The sequence below is a fragment of the Falco punctatus genome (genome assembly GCF_963210335.1).
Source record: "Falco punctatus genome assembly, chromosome: 2".
NCBI lineage: Eukaryota > Metazoa > Chordata > Aves > Falconiformes > Falconidae > Falco > Falco punctatus.
In genome coordinates, this window is record NC_137581.1 from 11,257,848 (window position 1) to 11,282,411 (window position 24,564).

Here is a 24,564-nt window from a genome sequence, read left to right on the forward strand (position 1 = left end):
TTATGTATATGCACCTGGGCACAATGGGGGCTCATGCCCAGCCGGCTGCCGACCAGCCCCCCCAGGCCCTTCCCCGCCGGGCAGTTCCCAGCCCCCTGCCCCCAGCCCGCAGCGCTGTGGGGGGCTGGTGTGACCCACGGGCAGGGCCCGGCACTCAGCCCTGTTGGGCCTCATACAACTGGCCTCGGCCCCTCGGCCCGGCCTGCCCAGACCCCCTGCAGAGCCCCCTGCCCCCCAGCAGGTCACACTGCCCCCAGCTCGGTGTCCTCTGCAAACCCACTGGGGGTGCGCTCCATCCCCTCATCCAGATTGTTCATGAACGTATTAAACGAGAGTGGCCCCAATCCTGAGCCCTGGGAACGCTGCTTGTGACCAGCCACCAGCTGGCTCCATTCACCACCACTCATTGGGCTCAGCCATCCAGCCGGCTTTTTACCCAGCAATAAGTACACCTGTCCAAGACACAAGAAGGCCAGCAGCATCCTGGCTTGTATCTGAAATAGTGCAGCCAGCAGGACCAGTGAAGAGATTGTCCCCCTGTACTGGGCACTGGTGAGGTCGCACCTCAAATCCTATGTTCAGTCTTGGGCCCCTCACTGCAAGAGGGACACTGAGGTGCTGGAGCGTGTCCAGAGATGAGCAACGGAGCTGGGGAAGGGGCTGGAGCACAAGTGGGAATTGCAGTTGTTTAGCCTGGGGAAAAGAAGACTCTGGAGTGACCTTATTGTTCTCTACAACTACCTGGAAAGGAGGCTGTAGGCAGGTGGGGGTCTGCCTCTTCTCCCAGATAACTAGCAGCAGGACAAGAGGAAACAGCCTCAAGTTTCACCAGGGGAGGTTTAGACTGGAAATTAGGAAAAATGTCTTCACTGAAAAGGTGGTCAAGCCTTGGAACAGGCTGCCCAGGGATGTGGTGGAATCACCATCCCTGGAGGTGTTTGAGACACACAGACGTGATGCTTAGCCACATGGTTTAGTGGTGGCCTTGGCAGTTCGGGGTTGATGGTTGGACTCAGTGATCTTAAAGGTCTTTTCCAACCTAAATGATCCTATGATTCTATAATTCTATGACTCTGTGCACATGCATACATATTACACACACATGTAAAAATGTAATCCATAACTGGTGCATGCGTGTGTGTGTATAGTGTTCTGTCTTTCTGTTTTGTTAAATATGTAGTGACTAGTTGTTACATTTATTTTTAATTAAAAACTTAATAAGCAACTTTGACATGTACTTCACAGTACAGTTTTTATCTCTTGATCAACTATTTCCTGTTTTCTCTCTCTGTTACAGGGTGAAAGAATGATGTGATGGAGATGAATATGGGCCGCTGGTCAGGCTCACGGCCACCTCCATCATGCCTTGCCATTCTGATTGTCAAGCTCCTGGCCTCCATTTGCCCGGTAGTTCATGGGACTGCCCCTCTTGGCTTTCACTTTACACATTCCACTTACAATGCTACGGTGTACGAGAATTCTGCAGCCAGGACCTATGTCAACAGTCAAATGAGGATGGGCATCACGCTGGCTGACCTTTCATGGGATATCAAGTACAGGATAGTGTCTGGTGATGATGAAGGCTTTTTTAAAGCAGAGGAAGTCATCATTGCTGACTTTTGCTTCCTAAGAATAAGGACTAAAGGTGGGAATTCTGCTATATTGAACAGAGAAATCCAGGACAACTATTTTTTAATGGTGAAAGGGTCTGTTAGAGGAGAGGACTTGGAAGCATGGACAAAAGTGAACATCCAGGTTTTGGATATGAATGACTTAAGACCTTTATTTTCACCAACCACATACTCTGTCACAATAGCGGAAAGCACTCCTTTAAGGACTAGCATTGCACAGGTGACTGCAACAGATGCGGATATTGGGTCCAATGGTGAATTTTATTATTACTTCAAAAACAAAGTTGATCTCTTCTCAGTTCATCCTACAAGTGGTGTTATCTCGTTAAGTGGCCGGTTAAACTATGATGAGAAAAACAGATACGATCTTGAGATTTTGGCTGTGGACCGTGGGATGAAGCTTTACGGAAACAACGGCGTAAGCAGCACTGCAAAGCTTTATGTTCACATTGAACGTATAAATGAACATGCCCCAACGATAAATGTAGTAACCCATATTCCCTTCCCATCAGATAAGGAGCCTACCTATGCAGTTGTTAACATTGATGACCTAGATGAAGGAGCCAATGGAGAAATAGAATCTGTTTCTATTGTGGCTGGAGATCCTCTGGAACAGTTCTTTCTGACTAAAGAAGGTAAATGGATGAATGAGTACAAAATCAAAGAAAGAAAGCCTATTGACTGGGACAGTTTCCCATATGGTTATAACCTGACCCTCCAAGCGAAGGACAGAGGATCTCCTCAGAAATTTTCTGCGGTCAAATTGGTCCACATTGCTAGTCCCAAGAAAGAAAGTATCCCTGTGAAGTTTGAAAAGGAAGCATATGATTTTTTGATCAGTGAATTTTCACCTCCAGGTGTGGTGGTTGCAGTAGTTAAGCTGATGCCTGAGCCACAGGGTGTGGAATATAGAATATCTCCAAGTGAAGAAGCTGAGTATTTTAAGATCAATCCCAACACAGGCCTTATTACTACTGCTCGTCCTTTGAAAATCATTGAGAAGGACCTCTATGAATTACAAGTATATACGAACAAAGGTGGTGATTTAAAAGCACAGGTTACTGTCAGGTTAGAAGATGCCAACGATCACACTCCAGAGTTCCAGCAGCATTCCTACAGCTCGTTTGTCAATGAAAGTGTTCCTGTGGGGTCTAGTGTTTTGACAGTTTCAGCAGTTGATAAAGACAGGGGAGAAAATGGATACATAACATACAGCATTGCCAGTCTGAACTCACTACCATTTACAATAAACCAGTTTACAGGTGTCATCAGCACATCTGAAGAACTGGATTTCGAGTCGTCACCAGAAAGCTACAGGTTCATTGTGAGAGCTTCTGACTGGGGTTCTCCCTACCGCCATGAAAGTGAGGTGAACGTCACCATATACATAGGCAATGTCAATGATAACAAACCCCTCTTTGAAAAAGTGGCATGTCAGGGAGTGATTTCTTCTGATTTCCCCGTTGGTGGTCACATCACTGCTGTTTCTGCAATAGACATAGATGAGTTAGAGCTTGTGAAATACAAAATAATCTCCGGAAATGAACTTGGAATTTTTTATTTAAACCCTGACTCTGGTGTCTTGCAACTTAAAAAATCTCTAATTAATTCTGGCATAAAGAACAGCAATTTTGGCCTTAAGATAACAGCAACTGATGGAGAGAACTTTGCTGATGCTATGTTTGTTAATATTTCGGTAGTTCATGGAAAAGTGTCTTCAAAGACCTTTAGCTGTAGAGAAACTAGAGTCGCTCAGAAGTTAGCAGAAAAATTACTCAAAAAGGCAAAAGCAAATGTGAAGCTGAATTTGGAAGATGGTTTTCTTGATTTTTATTCGGTGAACAGGCAGGCACCGCATTTTGACAAATCCTTCCCTACTGATGTAAAGGTTTCAGAGGATCTGCCAGTTGGTGCCACCATCCTGAGGATAAAAGCATATGATGCAGACTCAGGCTTTAATGGAAGAGTACTTTATACAATTTCTGATGGTAATGTAGATAGCTGTTTCAACATTGACATGGAGACAGGGGTACTTAATGTTCTTATGCCCTTGGACCGTGAGAAAACAGAGCTCTATCTCCTTAATATTACAATTTATGATTTAGGTAATCCACAAAAATCTGCATGGAGACTGTTGACTGTTACAGTGGAGGATGCAAATGATAACAAGCCTGTATTTTTACAGGACAGTTACTCAGTTAATATTTTAGAAAGTACAAGTCTGGGTACAGAGATTATCCAGGTAGAAGCCAGAGATAAAGACCTAGGATCTAATGGTGAAGTGACTTACTCAGTACTGACAGACACCCAGCAATTTGCTATCAACAGTTCCACGGGAATGGTGTATGTGGCTGATCAACTAGATCGGGAATCAAAAGCAAACTACACACTGAAGATAGAGGCTAGGGACAATGCAGAGAGTGGCCATCAGCAGTTTTCTGTTGTGCCTCTGAAGGTTTTTTTGGATGATGTCAATGATTGCTCTCCATCCTTTATACCATCCAGCTACAACGTGAAGGTCCTTGAGGACCTGCCAGTTGGCACTGTTATAGCTTGGTTGGAAACTCATGATCCAGATCTCGGCTTGGGAGGCCAAGTCCGTTACTCGCTGGTGAACGATTACAATGGGCGGTTTGAAATAGACAAAGCAAGTGGTGCCATCCGCTTGAACAAAGAGCTCGATTATGAGAAGCAGCAGTTCTACAACCTGACTGTGCGTGCAAAGGACAAGGGGCGCCCGGTTTCTCTCTCTTCTGTTTCTTTTGTGGAAGTTGAAGTGGTGGATGTAAACGAAAATCTCTATACCCCCTATTTTCCTGACTTTGCCGTCATTGGATCTGTAAAGGAAAACTCCCGCATTGGTACAAGTGTTTTGCAAGTTGTTGCTCGAGACGAGGACTCTGGAAGGGATGGAGAGATCCAGTATTCCATCAGGGATGGCAGCGGCCTGGGGAGATTCAGCATAGATGAAGAAACTGGTGAGTTTTGTTTCTAATTTCCTTTTCCCTTCGTAGAGGTTTTTGCAAAAGCAAAGCTGAGGCACAATTATTTTCTATCCTTAACAAGAAGTTCAGTTCTTAACAGGCAAGATAAAATTATAAATAAGGATTTTCCAGACACAGCAGTGACATGATTTAATTACCTGGTTACATTCATCACTCTGTGGTCGTGAAATAAAACACATTCCCTTTCAGCAGCTATGTGATGACTCCATTTAGAAAGCAATGATGGTTACGGATTGACTCGCTTCCAGTTGCTGCATTATCTGTTGATCATTGTAAATTACTCAGGTCATCTCCACAGAGTCACAACAGTCATGACCTTGAATGCAGTGTTAAACTCAATGAAAGGAAATAAGGAGCACGAAACAAGAATTATTTCATTCTAGAACCTATTTGTTGTCTTGTTCTTATTGTTGGGAGTCATTTTTCATGGGAGTTAGCAGTCTGGAATGACATGCTGTTCTGTATAATATACTTTCTTGTAGCATGGTGTTCATCAGTGCTGGCATGCTTGTGTAAAGGTAGAAATACAGGGAAAGATGCTTAACTGTAAAGCAACTGTGCTAGCTTTCCTTTGTGGCGGTAGTATCACGAACATCGATGTTAGAAAACATTAATAGAGTGAACATGTTTAAAACGTTGAGCTTCACTACCACACCACCCTTTTGGAAAATGTGGAAAATACTAAGTATAAAAGACTATCTAGTAAAACGCTTAACAAACTGGCTGTTTAAATGTCTGATGGCTGTTGGAAGTAATGGTGCAGCTGTGGTACTGGAAGTACTGAGAAAATTAGAAAATATTAGTCAATAGTTTCAGAAATCATATTAAATATGTTAGGTCTGTGGATTCTGTGGATTTGCTGTGGTTTAAGCAGACTTTGTGTGTCTTTTTCTAAAGCTTTTAATTGAGAACATGGTATTAAAACATAAGATTAAAATGTATGTTTTGGCAAATTCAAACTGTTTAATCAAATGTCAGCTTTCTAAACTGAACATTATGAAAAACAGACGACATTACAAATGCTGTGAATTGCATCTGAGCATAAGCAGTGAAAAATATTTTTATTCTATTTGTGCTATAGTCTCTCTGCTGCAGCTGTGCACAGATGATACAGTCAAAACCTTGTGTCCAGAAACATCAGACTTGAGTGTCAGGAGTCAAGAGGGCACCTGTGCTAATTTCCAGAAACGTTTAAGAACCGACGTGTCCTACAGTGCTGGTAGCACCCGGACAACATTCTTTAAGCAGTTGAACATTAATTTTAATTTTAAGCTCCTGCATTTGAAAGTTTTGGCCTACCTGCTTATTGAGTAGCATCAACTTCAAATGAACAGGTTCTTTATAAAGCAATGGGGGATTGGTCCAAATGCTGGAGTATTGTTCTGGAAATCTCAGGATTCAACATTTATTGAACTGAAAGGAATTGGTAGGGAGAGTAAGTTAGAGCATGTCGCTCATTAAGAAATTAACCAGGGTTTTTACCCTGTGCCTAGACTAGTAGGTGCAATAGTTAGGGCCCTGTTCAGTAAAGCACAAATCATGTTTTGACTTGAGTGGGAATTGTACTCAATATTCCACGTCAAACAATCTTAGTTTCTTTCCAGAATTGAAATCTAGTTTGGGTGGGGGTGACCCACAACCCCCCTGTCTTTAAAAGTTGCAAATATTTGCCTGCCTTTCTCTCTTTCATGAGTATTTTCACAAAAATGAACCAACCTGTGCTGTTTCACTAAACCATTCCAGAAGACACTCGCTAATCCACACAGATCGAAAGACTTTCGGATTCTTCATCTATCTGTTTTACTCAGCTGTTCCATACAACTTAAGCCTTCTCGAAACCAGCTCTGAGAACACTTGGGTGCACAGCTGCAGCCAAGGCCATGTGGAGAGCAGGGCTTGAGCGTTCAGGAGTTACTCCAAGTTTCGTTGTTGTAACCTGAGTGCAGAATTTGACCTGCTGTGTCAAACAGGACACAACATTAATACTCTGCTATTGAACTCGTGGCAACTTAAACACTGCTGAATGATGAATCAGCTTTCTAGCTGTAGAAAAGGGCTCAAGTCACATATTGAATTAATTTACAAAGAGATAGCTGTTTATTTACTTTCAGTGCAGTTAATTTGTCACTTTTAAACTGACCAACTCTATTGGCTTATGCACCGTCTCTCCTGAAATTTGTGAAGGTAAGCAGGAGCACGAAGTGCAACAAATCAATATTTTTGGCTGCTGCCTTAATGAAAAGAAGACTGAAGTATCCATTATAATCATTAGGATATAAACTAGGCCAAATTCATCCTGATATGTGAGCAGGCTGGACTCCAAGCAAGTCTGTGCTTTCAGCAAGATTCAGCTTGAGTGCATTATTTTTATTCTTCTGCAATGTTCCATCTTAGTGGTGTCACCCTGTGTACTGAGTGAGATGAGCCTGTGCTCCCCAAGGCATGTTGATACCGAGGAGGGGAAACAGTGCAGAGATACCTGAGGAGGAGCTGGCCTGCAGGGTGGATCCACAGCGCACCATGCTGCTCAGCATGGTGACTTTGTTCTTGTTCCTCTATAGATGTATACGGGTGCATCTAACTCCACTGAGCTTGACCTGGCTTTTGGTGGGTCCCGCGACAGGCTGTTCTGTATCCAGGTCTGAAAGTGGTTCGTGGTCAGTAAACTTGGGAGTCTCCTCCATATTGGCCAATATGGATCTCTCTCTGCGTGGGGTGTACATAGAAATCTTGGTGGTGTTGCAGTTTGGTAAGAGATGGGCCATGGGGGTGAACCTGGGATTTCCTTCCCACAGTGCTGCTCTTTGCCTTGAGTCGTAGAGAATCAGTTTTGAGGATTGTTGCTGTGTTACAGCATTCACTGATAAATACTCCAGTTCATATGTGGCAGTAACCAGAAGCACATTGGGTGTTTTGCCAGCTATAGAAGTATTTGATGAAGTGAAATTTTACATGTATTTGGTCCCACAGCCTTTTGAATCACTTCCAGATTTGTTTGTGGATTTACCTTCCTCGTCCAGGAATCAGAGCCAGTACAAATTTGTAAATCAATAAAAACTCTCCTGAAGCAGAAGGCAGCAGTTCCTGACCTTCTCCAACCCCATTCCTCGTTTCCTATTAGTACCTTAGCCAGCAGACTGAATTTCTCATGGGTTTACAACTCAACTTACTATTCATAGATAAAAGCACTGGTTAAAGGCTTTTCTAGAGGTAAAAAAAAATTAAAAAATTAAAGGAATGGGTTTTTTTAAGTAGAGAATTCTTGTTTGTCAATTCCTGCCTCAGTGGAGATGGAGTTTGTCACCAGCCAAGGTGTGTGGTTCAGATTCATTGATTCTCTATCTTCATTGGCCTATTTATTGACTGTTAGTATAACAAGCTTGCCTTTTCAGATCCCTGCACTGAGGGACATGTAATGTGATCCTGTCATTTATGAATTCTCTTTTTCCTTCTGTCTCCTGTTAAGAACCACTGTTTTTTTGCATGCCTCGCATTCTCTTGGACTCCAGAAATGTAATCTATGTAATGAAATAAGTCATCTAACAGTCAGAACTAGTCACTGCAAGCTTTCCTCATAGTCAATAGAGAGAAATGGGCAATTGAGAAACATGATTAATTTATTCATTAAAAAAGCTGGATAAATCATGTTCTAAAAATATGCAGAGGTCCTTGAATGACTAGCTCACAAGGCAGAGTCTACACTAAACACCTTGCTTTGGTCAGAGGTAGCCCATCCCTGTTAACTGTAAAACAACTGTAAACAAGAATATATGGTGTCAACTTTACATTCTAGGTAATTTGTGATGGCTCAGCTCTGCCAGACTGATGTTTTTAGCCTAATTTCAGGGAATTATCTCTCAATATAAAACCCGCACATAAATGCACTTCTAGAAATAGAAAGTAGAAAAAAGGGGTTTAAGAGTACAGGGGCGTAGAGTTATGCAACTAATATTTTATGAATTTTCATTTTGTGAGAATACAGTGCTGGACACAGGTTTCCACCTCTTTTCTATTTATAGGAAATCATCAAGATCTGATGCTTTGATCTTACTTGTGGAAATGACTGGTAACCTTCCCCTTTTGCAGCTCAGGGGCTATGGAGAAGCTTGAGCCATTTCTTCATCTCTAGTACTGCTTCCTGCTTGGTGTGTTCCTCTGTGCTCCTCTCCAGTCTGCTAATTGCAGTTCCTTAGAAGAGAATTGTATAAACCCCCCTCTATATTTCCAGGTTGTTGTAACCCCAAATGAGCAGAGATCTGCTCAATATTTTTGTGGGATGACATTGTGCTCTGAGTTTTCATCACCGTGATAGCTCTGATAGGTGTTAACTACTATTCTGGAAATTATCTCTGTCAGAGGTCCTCTGCTGTCTTCTTAAAAACCGGGATTTTCTCAGCTGTGGTATGCACACCCTCATAGTGCTGATACCACAGCAAAGTGTTGTATTTTTGCTGCCTCAGGAGCCGGTGACAAGTCCAGCAAATGCATATGGGCTTATGATAACACCTGCCTTGGGTGACTCAATACCATCTAGCAGTACCTCTTTTCTGGCTGCAGCGTGGACTTGGAAACTAGCGAGACTTCCTGACTTCTTGAAAGGTTGAGTTAGATGACATCAGTCCTAGCCTAAATGCTGAAGTCTTCTTTCTCATTTTTTAATGATTTGTGGTTCAGCTAAACAGCATTTTTGACTCAAGCTCCACTTTTTAGTCTGGCATGTGTTTCTACTCTGTGCACAGTTGATGTAACCGCCTGGCATTCAAAGAGTTTCTATATTTACCCCTACACTACCCGTGGCTGTATTAGTAATAGCAGATGAACAAAATGAGTTCTAGGGGAGCAGGGAGGCTAGACACACTCAGCATCTTCTGCTGCAGGGACTTGTGTAGGTTTGATTGGAGTTGGTGTAGCAGTGCCCCAGGATGCAAGGAATGACTAACTCTACTGCATAGGTGGGAAAAATGAAGCAATAAATCTTTTGCTGCTTCTTAGGAAAGGATTGAAACATCTTCTTAAGTCCCATTGAAACTGAACATGGAGATAAAATAGTGGTATTAATGAAATGCTTAGGGGATCTTTAATGTTCTTGCAAAGCCCATAAGCATGGACTTAAGCAACACTTTCAAAACTTACTAACCTCATTTTCTGAGGTTATTCAGGAGTCTGAGTTCCATGATTTTCCTAGGGACTTTAAATTTAGGCATTAGCTGGCACTAATTTCCACCCCCACAGAGGCCCTCTGATAAGAACGCAAGCTGGAGATGACCCTATTAACTTGTTATCTTTAGGAGCTTTCAGCCCTGAAATTCAAATTAATAAGCCAAGCCTGTCTTTCACAGTGCTGAAATCTTGAAGATACTATTAAATGGAGGTGGAGTTCAAATTATTACAGACTCCATCGATGTATTTACGGTGCCAAGGACAGCAGCCTGATCTTCTGTTTCCGATACATTTTAAGGTACCGGAACAGGTACAGATAAGGTATCGAAAGTATAAGATGTATTTGATATATATTGAAATATGTAAGGTATATTTGGTACCGATAAGGTATCGAAATGATAGAAATTCCTGACAAACTGTGGTTAGAATCTAGAAAGAAGCCAGTCAGTTTTGGAAAACCCTAATCATGGCTTCAAATGTCTAATAATGGAAACTAGAAACATCAGATGATATAGTTTACAATAAACCAGACCTGCCTGCACTGTTATATCTGTTTGACAGAAAGGAATAAATTTATTGCTTCAAACTCCTTGCATCTTGTCACCATCATCTAAAATACTCTTTGGTTATTGTGTATGCAAGTTGAAGGATACATTCATTTATTACAATCTGAGTTGTCCGATAAATATTTATGTGGGACCATTACTAGCATTTTCTTGAAACAAAATCAAGTAGAAATGAAAATAGTTTGTGATACATTATTTTTTTTCGCCCTCGCTTGTTTAATTTTATGAAAGCATGTAGGAACTAGTGGGTAAATCTGGGCAGACTCACTGGTAGAATTGAATTCACTGTAGTTTTGAGGCATTGGTGTAACAGATGTTCTTCATTTTCTTGGTGAGTGTAGGCAAATTTCATTGCCCAGAGCCAGTATTTCAGAGCCACTTAATTATCCCAGGCTTCTAGAACCAGTTTTCGAAGGAACTTCAGGCCATGCAATGAGAGAAGTGCCAGTGGATGTTGCTGGGAGGTGGCTCAGGAAAGGGGCATGCTCATGGCGGGGGTGTGTGTGGGGGGGAACTCGCAGCAGCCATTTGGGACTGGAGATTGTCAGTCCTCAGCCTGGCTGCAGTGGCTTTCCTGGGAAGGAGCATGCCAGTCAGATCACAGAGCACAGTCCTGAACCAAATCTGGTCTGTCATCCTGTATCTGTGTCAGGCATGAATAAAGCATTCCTGGGAGCAGCTATTTCTGAGTCTGTAGTGCTGCGTTATCATTGTTCTGGGAGTTATCTCTGGCAACTTTTAATAGTGCAAGATTTCCTTCATTTATGGTTTCCAATTTTAGGAATGTAATTGTTAACATTTTTCTTTTTCTTTAAAATTAGTCGTGCTGGAAAAGCAATTTATTTATTTTTTTACAGATTCTCTGTCTGTACGTTTATGATTTCCCTGTCATTTGCAGATGTAAATTAATAAAGGAACAAGGCTTGCCTTGGTTTCACTGGAATGAATTTGTTTAACTTTTTATTTAATAACATGAACCCTAAAACAATGTATCAGCTTATGAAAATATTTACTTTAAAAGGCCTTTAGTATCATTCTGACAAACTTTCAAAGTTTTCTAAGTGAGGCCAGTTGTGCAGAATCGTTCCATTCAAGCTGTTTAGCTCTCTTGGCTTTATACACCATAAAAGACCTCACTATGTACAATTTTATAGCTAGATGCAATTTGCGTGCTTTCTCTTCTTCAGAAAATGTTTAAAGAATCTCCTGGATTATTCAGGATGCTCCTGATGATAGGACATTTTGTCTCTTATCTCAGAGTAATTTATTTATTAATCAAGAAAGGTGCAGTTTCTATTTCCTCCTGTCACCTTCTTCACCCTTGAGATTTCTTTCCAAGAGTATTTTGTATTATTGTGTGTTCTATTATTCTCTCCTTAGCATGTAAGCCCAGAAGTGACCCCTACATTACCCTGTGCATCATCATCCATTATGTTATACCCAGGTGCTCCTGCAGAAAGCTTATGCTGGAAGCGCCAGCGATGGGACCAAGCTACAAGGTAGTCGGTTAGATGATACTAAAGGAAAATTGACTACTACTGTCTGATATTCAGGCTGAGCATCTGAGCACTGGCTTTTTATCCTGGCATCATTTCAGAACATGATCTGCCTTCCCATGTGAACAATTCATGGTAGTTCAAAGGAAACTGGAGAAAAATCCATTTTAGCTCTTCCAAGGCACCAATGGAGGCTCAGGGGTATTGAGAAGTGATGTTGTTAATGCAAAACTGTAAGCTCATAAGCATGTGGAGGGCAACACGAGCAGTTTTTTTCCTGGGACGTACAGAGGAGGATGTTTCAACAGTGTCTTAAGATTATGTGGAGCCACTTCGGTGTACTGCCTAATCTTTTCCTGAAAGAAGTCCAAGAGAGAGGCATCTCCAGTGGCCAATAAAATTTCGGACACATCCTGTCGTCTGACCCTTGCATCAGGTTGTGTGCCTTTTTAGGGAGCAGTAGAACTGGACGGAGTTAATCAGGATTTTATGGGACTGGTTTAGAGCATAGACATGGTAACGTCTCTCTTCCCCTGCTTCAGTACACAGGCAACCTCCAGGATTTACCTTAGAAGCTGGATTGAAGGGTACTTCTTACAAAGCTGTTTGCAGTTCAAGGACTACAAGTAATAGCAGATCAGCCACTTGCTTGGAAAGCTCTTCCAATCTTTCATTGCTCTCATTGCTAAAAAATTGTCATATTTTAAGGCAGTTCAGCTGATTTCAATGTTCAAGCCTTGGAACTTGTTAGGTCTTTGCCAGCAAGGTAAAAATAGAATTTAAAAATCCTTCCACACTCACGTGTCTTTCTATTCACACGTATGTGTTTACCTGAAAATAGAAGTTTGAAGATGAGTTCTATAGCTCACAGAACAGATTCTTTTAAGCTGTAGTCTGCTGTTTAATGTAAACATCTTTATTACATTTTATACACTTATGGTGTCTTATTAGCATTGAAATGTTGCCAATAAAATAAGTGAAGAGAAAGCCAAATGGAGTGCGTGTAGGAAGGGAGTTTTCATGGCAGTTGGTTTGCGTTAGGTGTTCGCACTAATACATTTTTGTGTTTCACAAAGTTAAGTTGTCTGCTGGCATTGATCATTTTGTCTGTGGCTAGCCCAAAAGCAGCAGATCTGTGGAGCTGTGGTTAGCAGTTTGTCACATCTTTCTCTTTTTCTGGAGACATTCTGAGGACAGCTCTGCAGGCTCTGTGCCTGCAGGGTTTTGCAGAGCACGGGGCAGGGACAAGGGGTGGGAAGCCTGGTCTCTCACTGGGGTCTGGACCACCTTCCCTGGCATTGCAGCTAGGTGACATGGGGATGAAGTTGGACATGCAGCATAGGGAAGTGTTCAACTCATATGGCTTAGTTCCCCTGATTAAATGTCGCACATAGGTTGGATGTGAACATGGTGCTCAGCTAAGGTGAGGTGAGTCCTACCCCAGGTGGTGAGAGGTGGTCAGGTGAGTCCTGCTGCTGATACCTGCCCTCTGCTTGGGCAAGTGTTGCTGCAGTGGGAAGTGTGGAAAGATGTAGGACTGCGCTTGGTTTCCTTGGTGCTCTCTGCATCGGCGGGACGAGAAAGAAAATGGAGAGCGTGGATCTGCAGAGAGCTGAGGTACCCTCCAGCACATCCCCCATCTAAATGATTTGGGACATCAGGACGTGCTGTAGAGTTTACCTGCCCCTCCATTTAGAAGCACATGTTGATTTTTTGTTCTGTGATGTCTGCACTGTGTCTTGCGGATACTAACCAAACGATATCTTTGTAACCAGCTACGTCCCAGCTTTGCAGCTGTTCCCCACTGGTGACAGTCTGGTTACTACAACCTCTGTCTTGAGGGGCAGGCAGCTTGAGGCTGCTTCTCTTAGGAAATGCTTTTCTGTTACTTCGATATTTTCAACTTGGAGTTGAGCAAAATGTGTTCACTGTACATGTATGAGTGGCAGTTCTCCAAGGGGATGGACTGGAGAGGGATGCAGCTCTAGGGCTAAGGAGATGCTGAGATGTGGGGCTGGCTCCAGCTAGGTGGCTGCTTTTTGCCAGCGGTTATCAGGTTTTGTTACAAACCTGAGCTCGTGGCCATTAGCACTGATAAAAATAATCCTAGAGACTCTAAGGAATGAAATTAAACTTCCCTGCTTTAATTTATTGTCAGGACTAATTATGAAGAAGTATTTACATTGGCCTGAGACTAATTGGATCGTATGTGGTTTCAATAGATCTCTGCTTCCACGATGTGCTGGCTAGATCTGCCCATCTTTCACAACTGAAGCCTTTGTTTTTTCAGTTTTACTAAAATTTGCATAGCAAAATAATTTCTGATTTTAGATCATTTCAACACATAATGAATATATGCATAATTGTTTGGGGATTTTTCTTCCTCATTTGAAAGTTTTACTGAGAATTCATGTTCTGGAAATGTAACTCTATGCATAGGTCATTAATAATAGTTTTGCTTCTCACCATTGGTTCAGTTTATAAGGTAAAGATTTTGCAAAAAGGAAAAAAAAACCCCAAACCCTAACTGTGAATCAGTTAAATTTTTAATAACTTTTATTCCCCCAAAAGGTTTATTTTTATGAGAGAATAACTATGGGATTTAATTAAATTTGCCAGAATACTTCACAGCCCCAGAACACCTTTCATCTAAAGTACACAAATTATTTTTCACATTTTAATGAAGGAAGCTCTTTGATGTACAACATTTATGTAGTTTCCCATTTTACTGAAAGGGTGTGAGAGGTGTAGATAAGTTAATAGTTTGATTCTTTTTCTTTGGGGGGGGGGGCAGGGACGGGGGAATGACAGTGTAGGAATTCATTTAAAACAGTGGGAACTTGATGTGTTCAGCATCTCTGTGATGAAGCTGTGTTAGCCATAGCATACAGTGGCAAATGGGACAGATTTTTCCAACTCGCAGTATATCTTCCCATGCGAAACCACCCTTCTCACACTATAAAGGGTCTTGGAGCTGGTTTTAAGAAGACTGGATTTTATTGTTTCTCCTTGAGATGGTCTGTGAGGATGAACTGGTTTGTGCTATGCTACTTCTGCTGGCTGTATTAGTTGGGTTTTTTTTTACTTTGCTTTAATTATCATTAAGCAGTAACTCTTAGATGATGGCAGATCATAGTCCAAGACGTCATCAGTGATTAATGCAGCTTCCTCTGGGATGAGAATATTCAGTTTGCTGTGGGGGAAAGAGCACTGGATAGTCACGAGCACCAGCGCTGTGAAGCAGCCCAGGGATGGCCAGAGTCCCTCGGCTGCCTGCATCAGCTTTCGGGGCTGCCAGCAGCTGGAGGGGGATCGAAGTGAAACTTCAGTGGGACTTTGGGGCTGATGCTTCTGAGTGGCACTGGGTGCTTTGAGCAGCTGCAGAGTCCTTCCTAGGGATGGAGCAGCGTCCCTTGCTTTAACCTTTTCCAGCACCATTCTTCAGAGACACTCCTCTCGTCCTTTTTAAGGAAATCCTGACTGAATACAGCAGATTCGGCCCACGTGGGCTACTGATATGGCTTCCATTGGAAGCCTCTCAAACTTCTAATGTGTGATTTTTTTATTCCCACAGTACCAGAGGTGGGGAAATGTGTTCTGTGCCTTTAGTACCTACATGCAGAGCAAATTAATGATGTGTCTTCATCTCCACGACGAGCAGTTACATCGGCCCTTTGCTAATGACATGAGGTGCTTATTGCAAGTGTGTGTTTCCTTTGCATCACGGTGTGGGTCTACCTTTAACAAGATACCTTCCTTTGAAGAACAGGTAGTTCAGTGTGGGCAGCAAGCTGCTTCTGAGGTGCAAGATGTCCTGGAGAAAGGCAAAATAATCAAAAAGGAAGATTGTGCCTACGGTGACATTTGGAGAGGAGATGGGGACTGTTTATGAGGCAGGAACAGGACTGGCATTTAGCTGTGCTGCCTGCAGGGTAAATGGCAAAATCTGTTTAATAAACGTGACCTAATGAATTTAGGACTGCTGACACTAAAATTTGGCCCCACATCAATTTATTGTCAAAACCCATTGCTGCTTCCCTCTAAAGGTGGAAGGTAATAGCTAAATTATATCTGAATTATCTGAATGATAAAGATTGAATTTGTTGATGCTGGAAGTGGGAAAACCCCATTCTGCTGGTGGAGGTCTCTGGCTGTAGCCGTTGCTGCAGTGTGAAGTGCTGTACTCCTGTATTCTTAGAAGCGCAGAAGGCTTTGTGTTGTCTTTGTGTAAACATACCAGTGTTTAAAACTTTCTGCATATGTTTCAGCTCTTTCATGGGGATTTCCTTTAATTGCTTAATCTTTCATAATGAAAATTAATCTGTCACTGGCAAAGATAAAATCCAGCTAATTCTCAGAAAATCTGTTTCTCTTTCTCTGTACCCACAAATTAAAACTCCTCTGACACCAGTTGGATGCTCTGTCTAGACATTGAACGTGGTCAGAAAAGCGTGTGGTCACAGGGAGGATAACTGGGCTGCTTTACACTGTCAATTGTAATCCAGTCCATTTTGACAAGAGGGTTTGGACTCTCCTGGAAAGTCCCTGGAGGGGATGGAAGCTTCTGACCAAGGGGCTGTGATCTCCTTTCCCTAGTTATCTGGATCCAGGAGATACCAAATGGGCTTCCTGAAGGGCTGATCTGTACAGAAAAAAAAATATCAAACAGCTTTTGCTGTATTAACTTGTATTACTTGTAAAGAAACCCATCTTTACAGTAACACAAGGTTGCAGTTCCCAGCTCCCTTTAAACCTGGCATATACCTCTTCTGATCACTACAGAGGCAGCCCATTCCTGGTCCTGGCTGCTGTTTCCTACCACCTCCCTGCAGTGGCTCTGGTTTGTCGTGTAGCCACTTGGCGATCCAGTTCAAAAAAGCAAGGAGAGAAGAACTCATCTTTTCTTTGAGAAAAGGAGGGAGGGGATCAGTTCCCTGACTGGATTCATTGGCCCTCCAAACACTAGGCATTTTGGTGGAGGTAGGAAAGGGAGATCAGGTGCAAAGCTAAACTTTGGGTTGCCCTTTTGACGTTTGTGTCCCTATGAGTGTGAGAGCATCCGTGCACAGAGCTGCAGTGGTATAACTCATGCCATTAAAAGTCATACTGGGCCATATATAAACATTTACAACTTGTCCATACAGCCAGTCTATAATTTCCTGTTTTGGAGAGTTTGCTTGATGGACAGTTGTCCTCATAAACCAGAAGTGATTTAGCAGGATGGAGGAATGGCTTGGAAATAACATGGCAAGAGCTACTGCTTTGTCCTGGCTTTGGTGTGGAAGAGGCAGCTGTGATGGAGCGAGCAGGATGTATGGTTAACGTGGGGTTTCAGTGTTAGTCGATCAGGATGTTTACTTGTAACGTGGTGTTTATGGTGTGGGTCCCTGAGTGTCGAGCTGAAATCACAAGTCAGAGCAACTATCAGATGGATAAAGCTGCTTACTACATGTTGCAGAGAGAGACAAAATCCCTCTGGCAGTATGACTGACCTTTCCATGCCTCACTTTACCTGTCTGTACAATGTCTAATGATCATCACATTGTCAAAGGAGGTTTTGTGCCAGTTTCTCACATTATTAATGGCTTTAAAATGCTATGAGTGATTTTGATGGAAACGTATTAAAATGCATCGCATTGGTTGTGTGTAATGCAGTCACTTGTTTGGAGCTGGAGGGTGTTAAAGGAGAAGCCCCTTCAGGAATCACTTCTTTCCCAGTCTAATCTCCGAGGAGAACTGTAACATTGCAGTGACCTATTTAAGCTAGTACATTTATTCCAAATAATCAACTATAGAAATGTTACATTGACTGCACTAGACATACCCAATGGCCATGTGCTCAGGTTGCCTAATTGTTCCTTTCAGCCTTCCAGGAGTGAGTGATGCTTTGAAACCTCGCTTACTGCAGTGTTGTGTGGAAATAAAAGACAAAATAAATTTCAGGATCAAGTGTGACAAATCCTTAGTTTCTCCCTGCCTGCAATAATCACCATGTTTCTGTTTGGCCTGGCCATAGCTTCATGCTGCAGGTAGTCCTGTGGTGCATCATTTTAGGGAGGTTAAAAACACAACTACAGAATTCTTTTAGTCATTCTTGCCAGTTGTGGAGGTCATGGCAGGAGGTGGAAAGGGCTGTTGGACTTTCCCTTTGGTAGAACATTCCTTGTAAAAATAATGGGAGACCATTTTGGTGGACTCAGGAGTTTTTGGAGGAGTTGTACTCCTGCCTCTCAGGTGCTGTGGGAAAAAGCTGCTTGGGTGTTCCCTAGCCAGGTAATATATTCTATGATACTGTAAATAATTTATCAAGGGTATGGGGTGAGATAGGGCTCTGCTACTAACTGGAACCAGAAGTTTCAGACCAGATTGCCCCCTGCATAGCAGGAGGACTTCCAGCCCTGCATGGCTGATGGCATGCCTGGCTGTGGGACAGCAGACAGCAAAGCATGCCAGAAACATGCAGCTTCTGCATCCATCCATAGTTTGATGCATGCAAGGTGGGAAGGCTGTGGGCAAGGGACACCAGGAGTTCACATGATGCTTCTCTCTTCATTTACCTTAATAAGTAGTTTCAGCAGCTACTGGTTAAGCTGTCTGCTTAGAGTAATTTATTTCCATGTCAGTGAGGAGCCCTGCCATGGTGTCCTTGTAAATCCTGTAGGAGGCTCACCAGAGAGGTGACAGGAATTAATCTGAGCAGCTAATTCCCATTTTTGGGCTTGGGACCAGGCAGTCCGAGGCAGCACGCAGAAGCTGGGGAAGCAGATTAATGCCGCCTGCAACATGTGATATTTTGGCTTGAAAATATGCTGAAGGAACATGTCTGGCATGGCTTCACTGCCTTACCGAAATGTTTGCTGTGTTATGTGGTGTAAAAGATGGTAGTAGTTCTTTTAGGGAAGGATGCTTCACCGTCTCGTTACTCCTCCCAGTTTTCCACTCTGTTTCAATAACTGTATTGACTTCTACCCTGCAAGCAGAGCTGCAGGCCTCTCCTTTCTTTCATGTGATGCTTGCCCTTCTATGTTTTTGTTGTATTTTTTTGGTTTGATTTTGTTGCGGGTTTTTTACTTCAATGTGTGGAAGTGTCTTCCTTTCCAGTACAACCTAAATTTCAATCTGTTCCCCATCAAACCCCCTATTGTCTCCACACTGCAGTGCTGTAACACCAGAACCATTCCTTCTTTTTTTTTTTTTTTTTTTTTAATTCTTTACTAACATGGAGCTAAAGCACAGGGCTGAAAATCTTCCTAAAGATACCAGGAAACTATTGCTTATTGTGGTTGGGATTAATCTCATGTGCCGGTGTCACAGCCTGGCCTGGCTGTAAGGCCAGGGCTTGCTAGCGCAGAAAAGGAATTTTTATTCAGTGGAAGTGCCTAAGGACTAGGTGAACACAAATGTTAGTGACACTGTAGCCTTGGTTGAGTTGCTTGATGACACTGAAGTTAATTTTATTATTTAATTATGTGTTCTAAAGATGTGGAAGCCTTGGGATGGAAGATATTACAAAGACTTTAAAGAATTATTAAACTTCATAGCAATAAAATGCCTTTCTCTGTCCATAATCATTCCTGTTGTCCTTTTTTTCTTTTTTGAAAATGGTTTTGTGGTTCTGATCAGCCAGTAAGGAAGTGGGTCTCTAGGTAGTGATATTGCTAATGGTGATCAGCAAAGGCAACACGGGGGAGGGAACATGCTCTGAAGGTAATGTTCCTTGGTCCTTGTCACCAGCCTCCGTTTTGACTTTTTCATTTGTGGTGGCGATGGGCGATGTTAAGAGTGTCTCCTGGGAAACATACTGCCTGTGTGGTGTGATTTATGGACCACTATTTAAAGAAGCTGCAATATTCTGCTTCATTCTGAAGAAAGCTTTAAAAACATACAAAAGTTGGGAAAACATTATCTGTCTTCTTAAAAACAAGATTCATGAACAGACGCATATATCTATTCTGTCACCATACAGATAGGCAGAAAATGTTTAGTTGTCATGGCAGCGAAATGTACAGTATCACAGATGAAAAAGAAATATATATATAAAAAAGAACTGTCTTGCCAGTTGTTATATGATGGCAGCAGCTGCTGAATTTGAGTTTTATTGTTCTGAAGCTTCAACTCAAAATCCTCCAGACCATGTTTCTCAGCAGCAGCAGTATCTGCATTCTGTAAACTTCCTGTGATTTTCCTTCAGAGCTCTTCACCGAGGAAGGCATCGTTATTTCCTTCTCTAGTTATTTATTTAGATATGGTTTCTCTCTTGCATGGAAACTGGGCAGTAAGCAATAGATATTACTGCTATTATTGAATAGCAATATCTGTTCTTATGAAGAAACTCTTTCTATTTTGTTGTTGATTGAAATATCCATATTGCTGAGTATGATGGGTTACAACCTTGATGTTAGGGTGGAATTGGGAACTGTTTAGGCTGTATTCAAAATTCCAGTGTAAGAAATAGTGTAGTGTATTTGTATGATTCATTGGGATATTCTGCTCTGAAAAAACAGTCCGTGAAAATGAAATGAGACAGTTCAGAGAACTGTGTTGTGGTAGTGATCGTGGTTGGGAAAGTGCAGGGTCCCTTGCTGGCAGCATGAGTTTGGGTCATGCTGAGTATCCACAGCCCTGAGGGCTCAGGCAGTGGCAATGATGGACCTTGAGGATGGCCTTGGTCCGTCCATAATGTCAAAAAAAAAAAGCACCCACTGGGTCTGCACCTCTGCCTGTGCAGAGTGTTGCTATTACACCTGGGACACATATATAAAGTATGTGCTAATATCAGCAGGAATTAACAATATTTGCCAATGGGCACATGAAGTGGTAGTAGCAATTAAGTAATTGTCTATAGTAAACTCAGAGCCATCATCAAAATTTCTTCTGCTGCTGTGTCTTGCTGGATGGTTTAAGACATTTTACAAATTGTTTTCCAAAAAAGAGAAGTGAGAGTTATATCTTCAGCTGGGTGCTGGTACCAGTTATCTGCTCTGGGGGGTTTGTGTAATACTGTGAATGTTTAGTGTGCATCCTCTTGGTTACTGCAAATAAGGTGTAGCCATTTCCATTTAAATGACCTTTATTTCCGCCCCCCTCCCCTCTTAGCTGCTTGAAGCAGTGTTTCATTTTTGGAATAAAGAGAGTGCCAGGCTCTCTGAAGGTCAAAACCATTTACAGAGCTCTTCCCTTCTTGACTTTTGTTTTCTCAAAAAAAGAAAAAATTAAACTGGGATTTCTGGGATTTTAGGATTAGTTAATGTATTTACCCAGCCTTTAAAAGGTAATTTTCATGGGATAGAGAGATCTTGTTTACAATGTGTATAAAAAGATTAAAAAGAATTAATTTAATTGTGTAAGACTGTTAAGTAATCTCCTGCCTTCTGCTGTGAACCTATCATACCTTCAGCTGCGCTGCACTTTCTATTCCTGCTTCTTAATCTTCAATTAACTAGAAAGCTTTCTCCCATTTTTTAATTCTGTCTCTTACTCCCTTCCAAAGCTTTCTCTAGGAAACAAATACATACACTGGTGTGCCCTCTCCTATCTAGTCATGGGTTGATGTATTGTCCTTGCCACCAGTATGGGGGCCCACTTCAGCTAAATGTGTTTAACCCAATGAAGCCAGTGGGATTTAGGTATCTGTCTGAGTGTTTTGGAATGGGATTAGCTTTAATGAACTCAGCCCTTTATGAAAGCAATGTTTCAGTCTCCATCTGTGGTTGCGTAGATGGGGAGCTACGCAAGAGGGAAGATGCCACCAAGAAGAAAGGTGTGGTCACAGTCAGCTTGTAACCACTGAATACTGAGGAGCCTCCGTTCGTATGGTTTAGGCTTTTAAATTCCTCTGTAAATCCAAACACCTGTTGACAGGGTTCAGATCTAGTGAACCAGTCACAAGACTGGCCCATCCCTCCGGGTCTGTCTGCTTTTCACCAGCACAATCTCATTCCTACCTAAGGAAGAGAAGTGACTGAGCGTGGAAGAAGTTAGCAGCCAGCTTTTTCTTGATGTAAATGCCAGTGTTTTAATTTACATCACCTAACAAGACAATGGCCTCCCTGAGGACGATTTCTCTTTCGCATGTCATCTCTTCCTCCTTTCACAACTGCTGTTTGTTTCTATTCTTTCCTTTACATGATCCTTAAGTCTTTACTCCTTGTGGACGAGGAGTCAGCACTGTGATGTCTTCTGACTGTACTCACAAAACAAAACGAATAAATCTTTGTGTTGAATTGCTGCCAGACCTTTGCATTGTCTCCTGCAATGATCTCTTTCTGTCTTCTAATGACTGCAAGCTTTTCTTTCCAGGGGTGGCAGATGAAGTGGTAACCCCCTCTGAAAGGGTCTTGCCTTGCATGGACCCAGAGTCACCTTTCTTCTATTAACTTCAGCCTTATTGTGCTGCTGCTGTTCTTCAGAGTAGCCCATGTAATGAAGGAGCACAAGTGTCACTGTAAGTTAGATTTCCTGAATCTTTTTTTGGGGTAGGTTTGAAAATCCAACCTTGTTTCTCTATGGGTAGCAAGGCCAAGAGCTACAAGAATGCCAATGTCCTTATGCTTTCCTACATGTGTAATTTTATGTGTTTCTGGGTCAGAAGCTGTATTTGAACTTTCTAGGGCTAAGCGCTTCACTGAGTTTAGTCCTAATTTTGCCCAGCAGTAGCTGCCACATGCTCTACCTCTTCCACTGGAAGAGTTCCCCAACAGACCATGGCTCATTTTTCACAGGTGTGCACCATGGCTCTTGCTCTGTTTGAAGTGCCACAGACTTCAGAAGTACACCAGCTAGAAAACTTCAATGGTTATTTTTCTCTCTGGGTGCATATTACTCGTATGATCGTTGGGTCTGATCTTACGGGTGCGTGCTCGAGCTCACTGACTTCTTAAAAATGTGCATGCAGTGTGGAAAGATTCATGGATATGAGCCCTCGCTAGTTCACAACCGGTAAATGAGCTAATGATGATACATCTTCCCCTCCCTGCTGCACTCAGAATTTTTATTACAAGGCCAGTGTCATTTGTTTTCATCTCTTGCAAATCCTCCCTACATCCTTCCCCATCCTAATCATTTCCCTTGAAAAACACCTACTGCAGTGACCTCCATTTGAGTACGAAATTGAAGCACTAATCAGCAGGGCTGGTATCCATGGGGCTTTGGAAGTGTTGTACGGTGCAGACCCCTTTCTAGCTACACTAGCCCTGAAAAGGCAATTCTTAATGTTTTTAAGCAGTACAGAGCCAGCTGTTTCCTTATATGTGAATTTTTGTCTCAACGTTACTCTACCTTCTTACAAGTAAATTTAAGGACTCGATTTGAGTGTAACTGTTTACAAAGTGCAAAGTTCACCATTAGTTTAACCCACCACCCTCCAGGCTCACAGAAATTGTGCAAGTTTAAATACGTTAAAATGAAGTACTTTTCTGGGCTCAGGAGCAGCTTGTGTGGTATTTTCCTTGTGTAAATTTTAATTACAGCTCTTGGTGTCCTCCAGTTCTGCCTGCATAGTGAGTGAGCCCCTGCCATGAGTGTCTGCTTTATGAATGGCACTTCCACATGCCAACGGCATACGAAGCAGTCATAAATTCTTATTTTAATGTCAAATGCTTGGATGTACATAGCTCCCTTTTCAAGTAGGAGCCAGGACATGAAGATTGGAGTGCATGCCTCAGCGGAGAGAGATTTTCTGAATTTTGGAAGGTGACTTGGACAGGTCATGCTCTTATCTAAAGAAATAGATTTCAGCTGAATTTTGAAAAGGACAAATGTGTGTCTGTATTGTGTATTTATTGCTTAATGTCAAAAAGTGAATTATGGTTTTGGCAGATCCGTGTAATAGATGTCCATAAGAGATTCTGGCAACCTAAGCTGAGTGAAAGAGCAGATTTGTGGACTAACATGTCTGTAAAGGAATTATGTTTTGACTTTGTGCAAGATTTGTTAAAATATATTTTCGTTCTGTTTTGGTAGTGGTACATGACTAGCACATTGGATAAGTGCATGCGTGGGTGTACAGAAGCCTGCTGAATGGTATATTTTTTTTTAATAGAAATAATACAGTTCTAAATCAGTGACTTTTTTGAATACTTGATGAAATCATAGAAATCAGTGATCAGAATTACCTTGACCTTGCAGGTCATTTTATGCTCTTCCTGGCCCATTGCATAATAACCGTGGACCCTCATTTTATAATATCTCAAATGCGGGAATATTCAGCCTTAAAGATTTTTATTAGTGCAGGGAGGTGTGACAGTGTTTGGGCAGGGGGTAGAAACCCACGCTACTTTTTCTTATAAATATTTTTGGATGCTCAGTCAAAGTGCAGAATGCTCCTGCCCTCCCCATTGTGGGAGGCCTTCCCCTTCTGCCTTCCCAGCGTCTGCCGTGGGGTGACTTTGTGCCCCGATACCTGCCTCTCTTTCCCATAGAGCATGCTGGACTGATTAAGAGGGATTTCCTTTTTGCCACTCTGCCCCCCCTTTCCTCAGCCTCGTCATTACTTCAGTGATGTCCAAGTGTCTGGCACGGTGACAAATAAGCCCTTTCACGCGCCACTAGTTCAGAGAGCTGAAGCTGAATCCTGACGTGTCCCTGGGCTCTCCCTGAGACCATGGTTCTAGCTGCAGTTCATGCATTTTTAAAAATAATTATATTTTTAGCACATTAGAGGACCCTCTCTTCCCACCCCCCACCCCCACCCCACCCCCCGCCTTCA

General features: G+C 42.3%; 1 protein-coding gene across 11 annotated transcripts in view; it reads left to right on the forward strand.

Annotated features, from left to right (window-relative positions):
* The window catches only part of FAT3 (FAT atypical cadherin 3), a 416,215-nt gene that overhangs the window by 91,970 nt on the left and 299,681 nt on the right, over positions 1–24,564 (forward strand). For all 11 annotated transcript variants that reach the window (XR_013926224.1, XM_080376579.1, XM_080376583.1 and 8 more), the window contains exon 2: positions 1,298–4,609. Coding sequence is in view for 10 of the 11 variants with exons in the window: in XM_080376579.1 (XP_080232705.1) it covers positions 1,315–4,609 (3,295 nt within the window). In the remaining variant the exon portion in view is untranslated. The remainder of the gene's footprint in view (positions 1–1,297; positions 4,610–24,564) is intronic.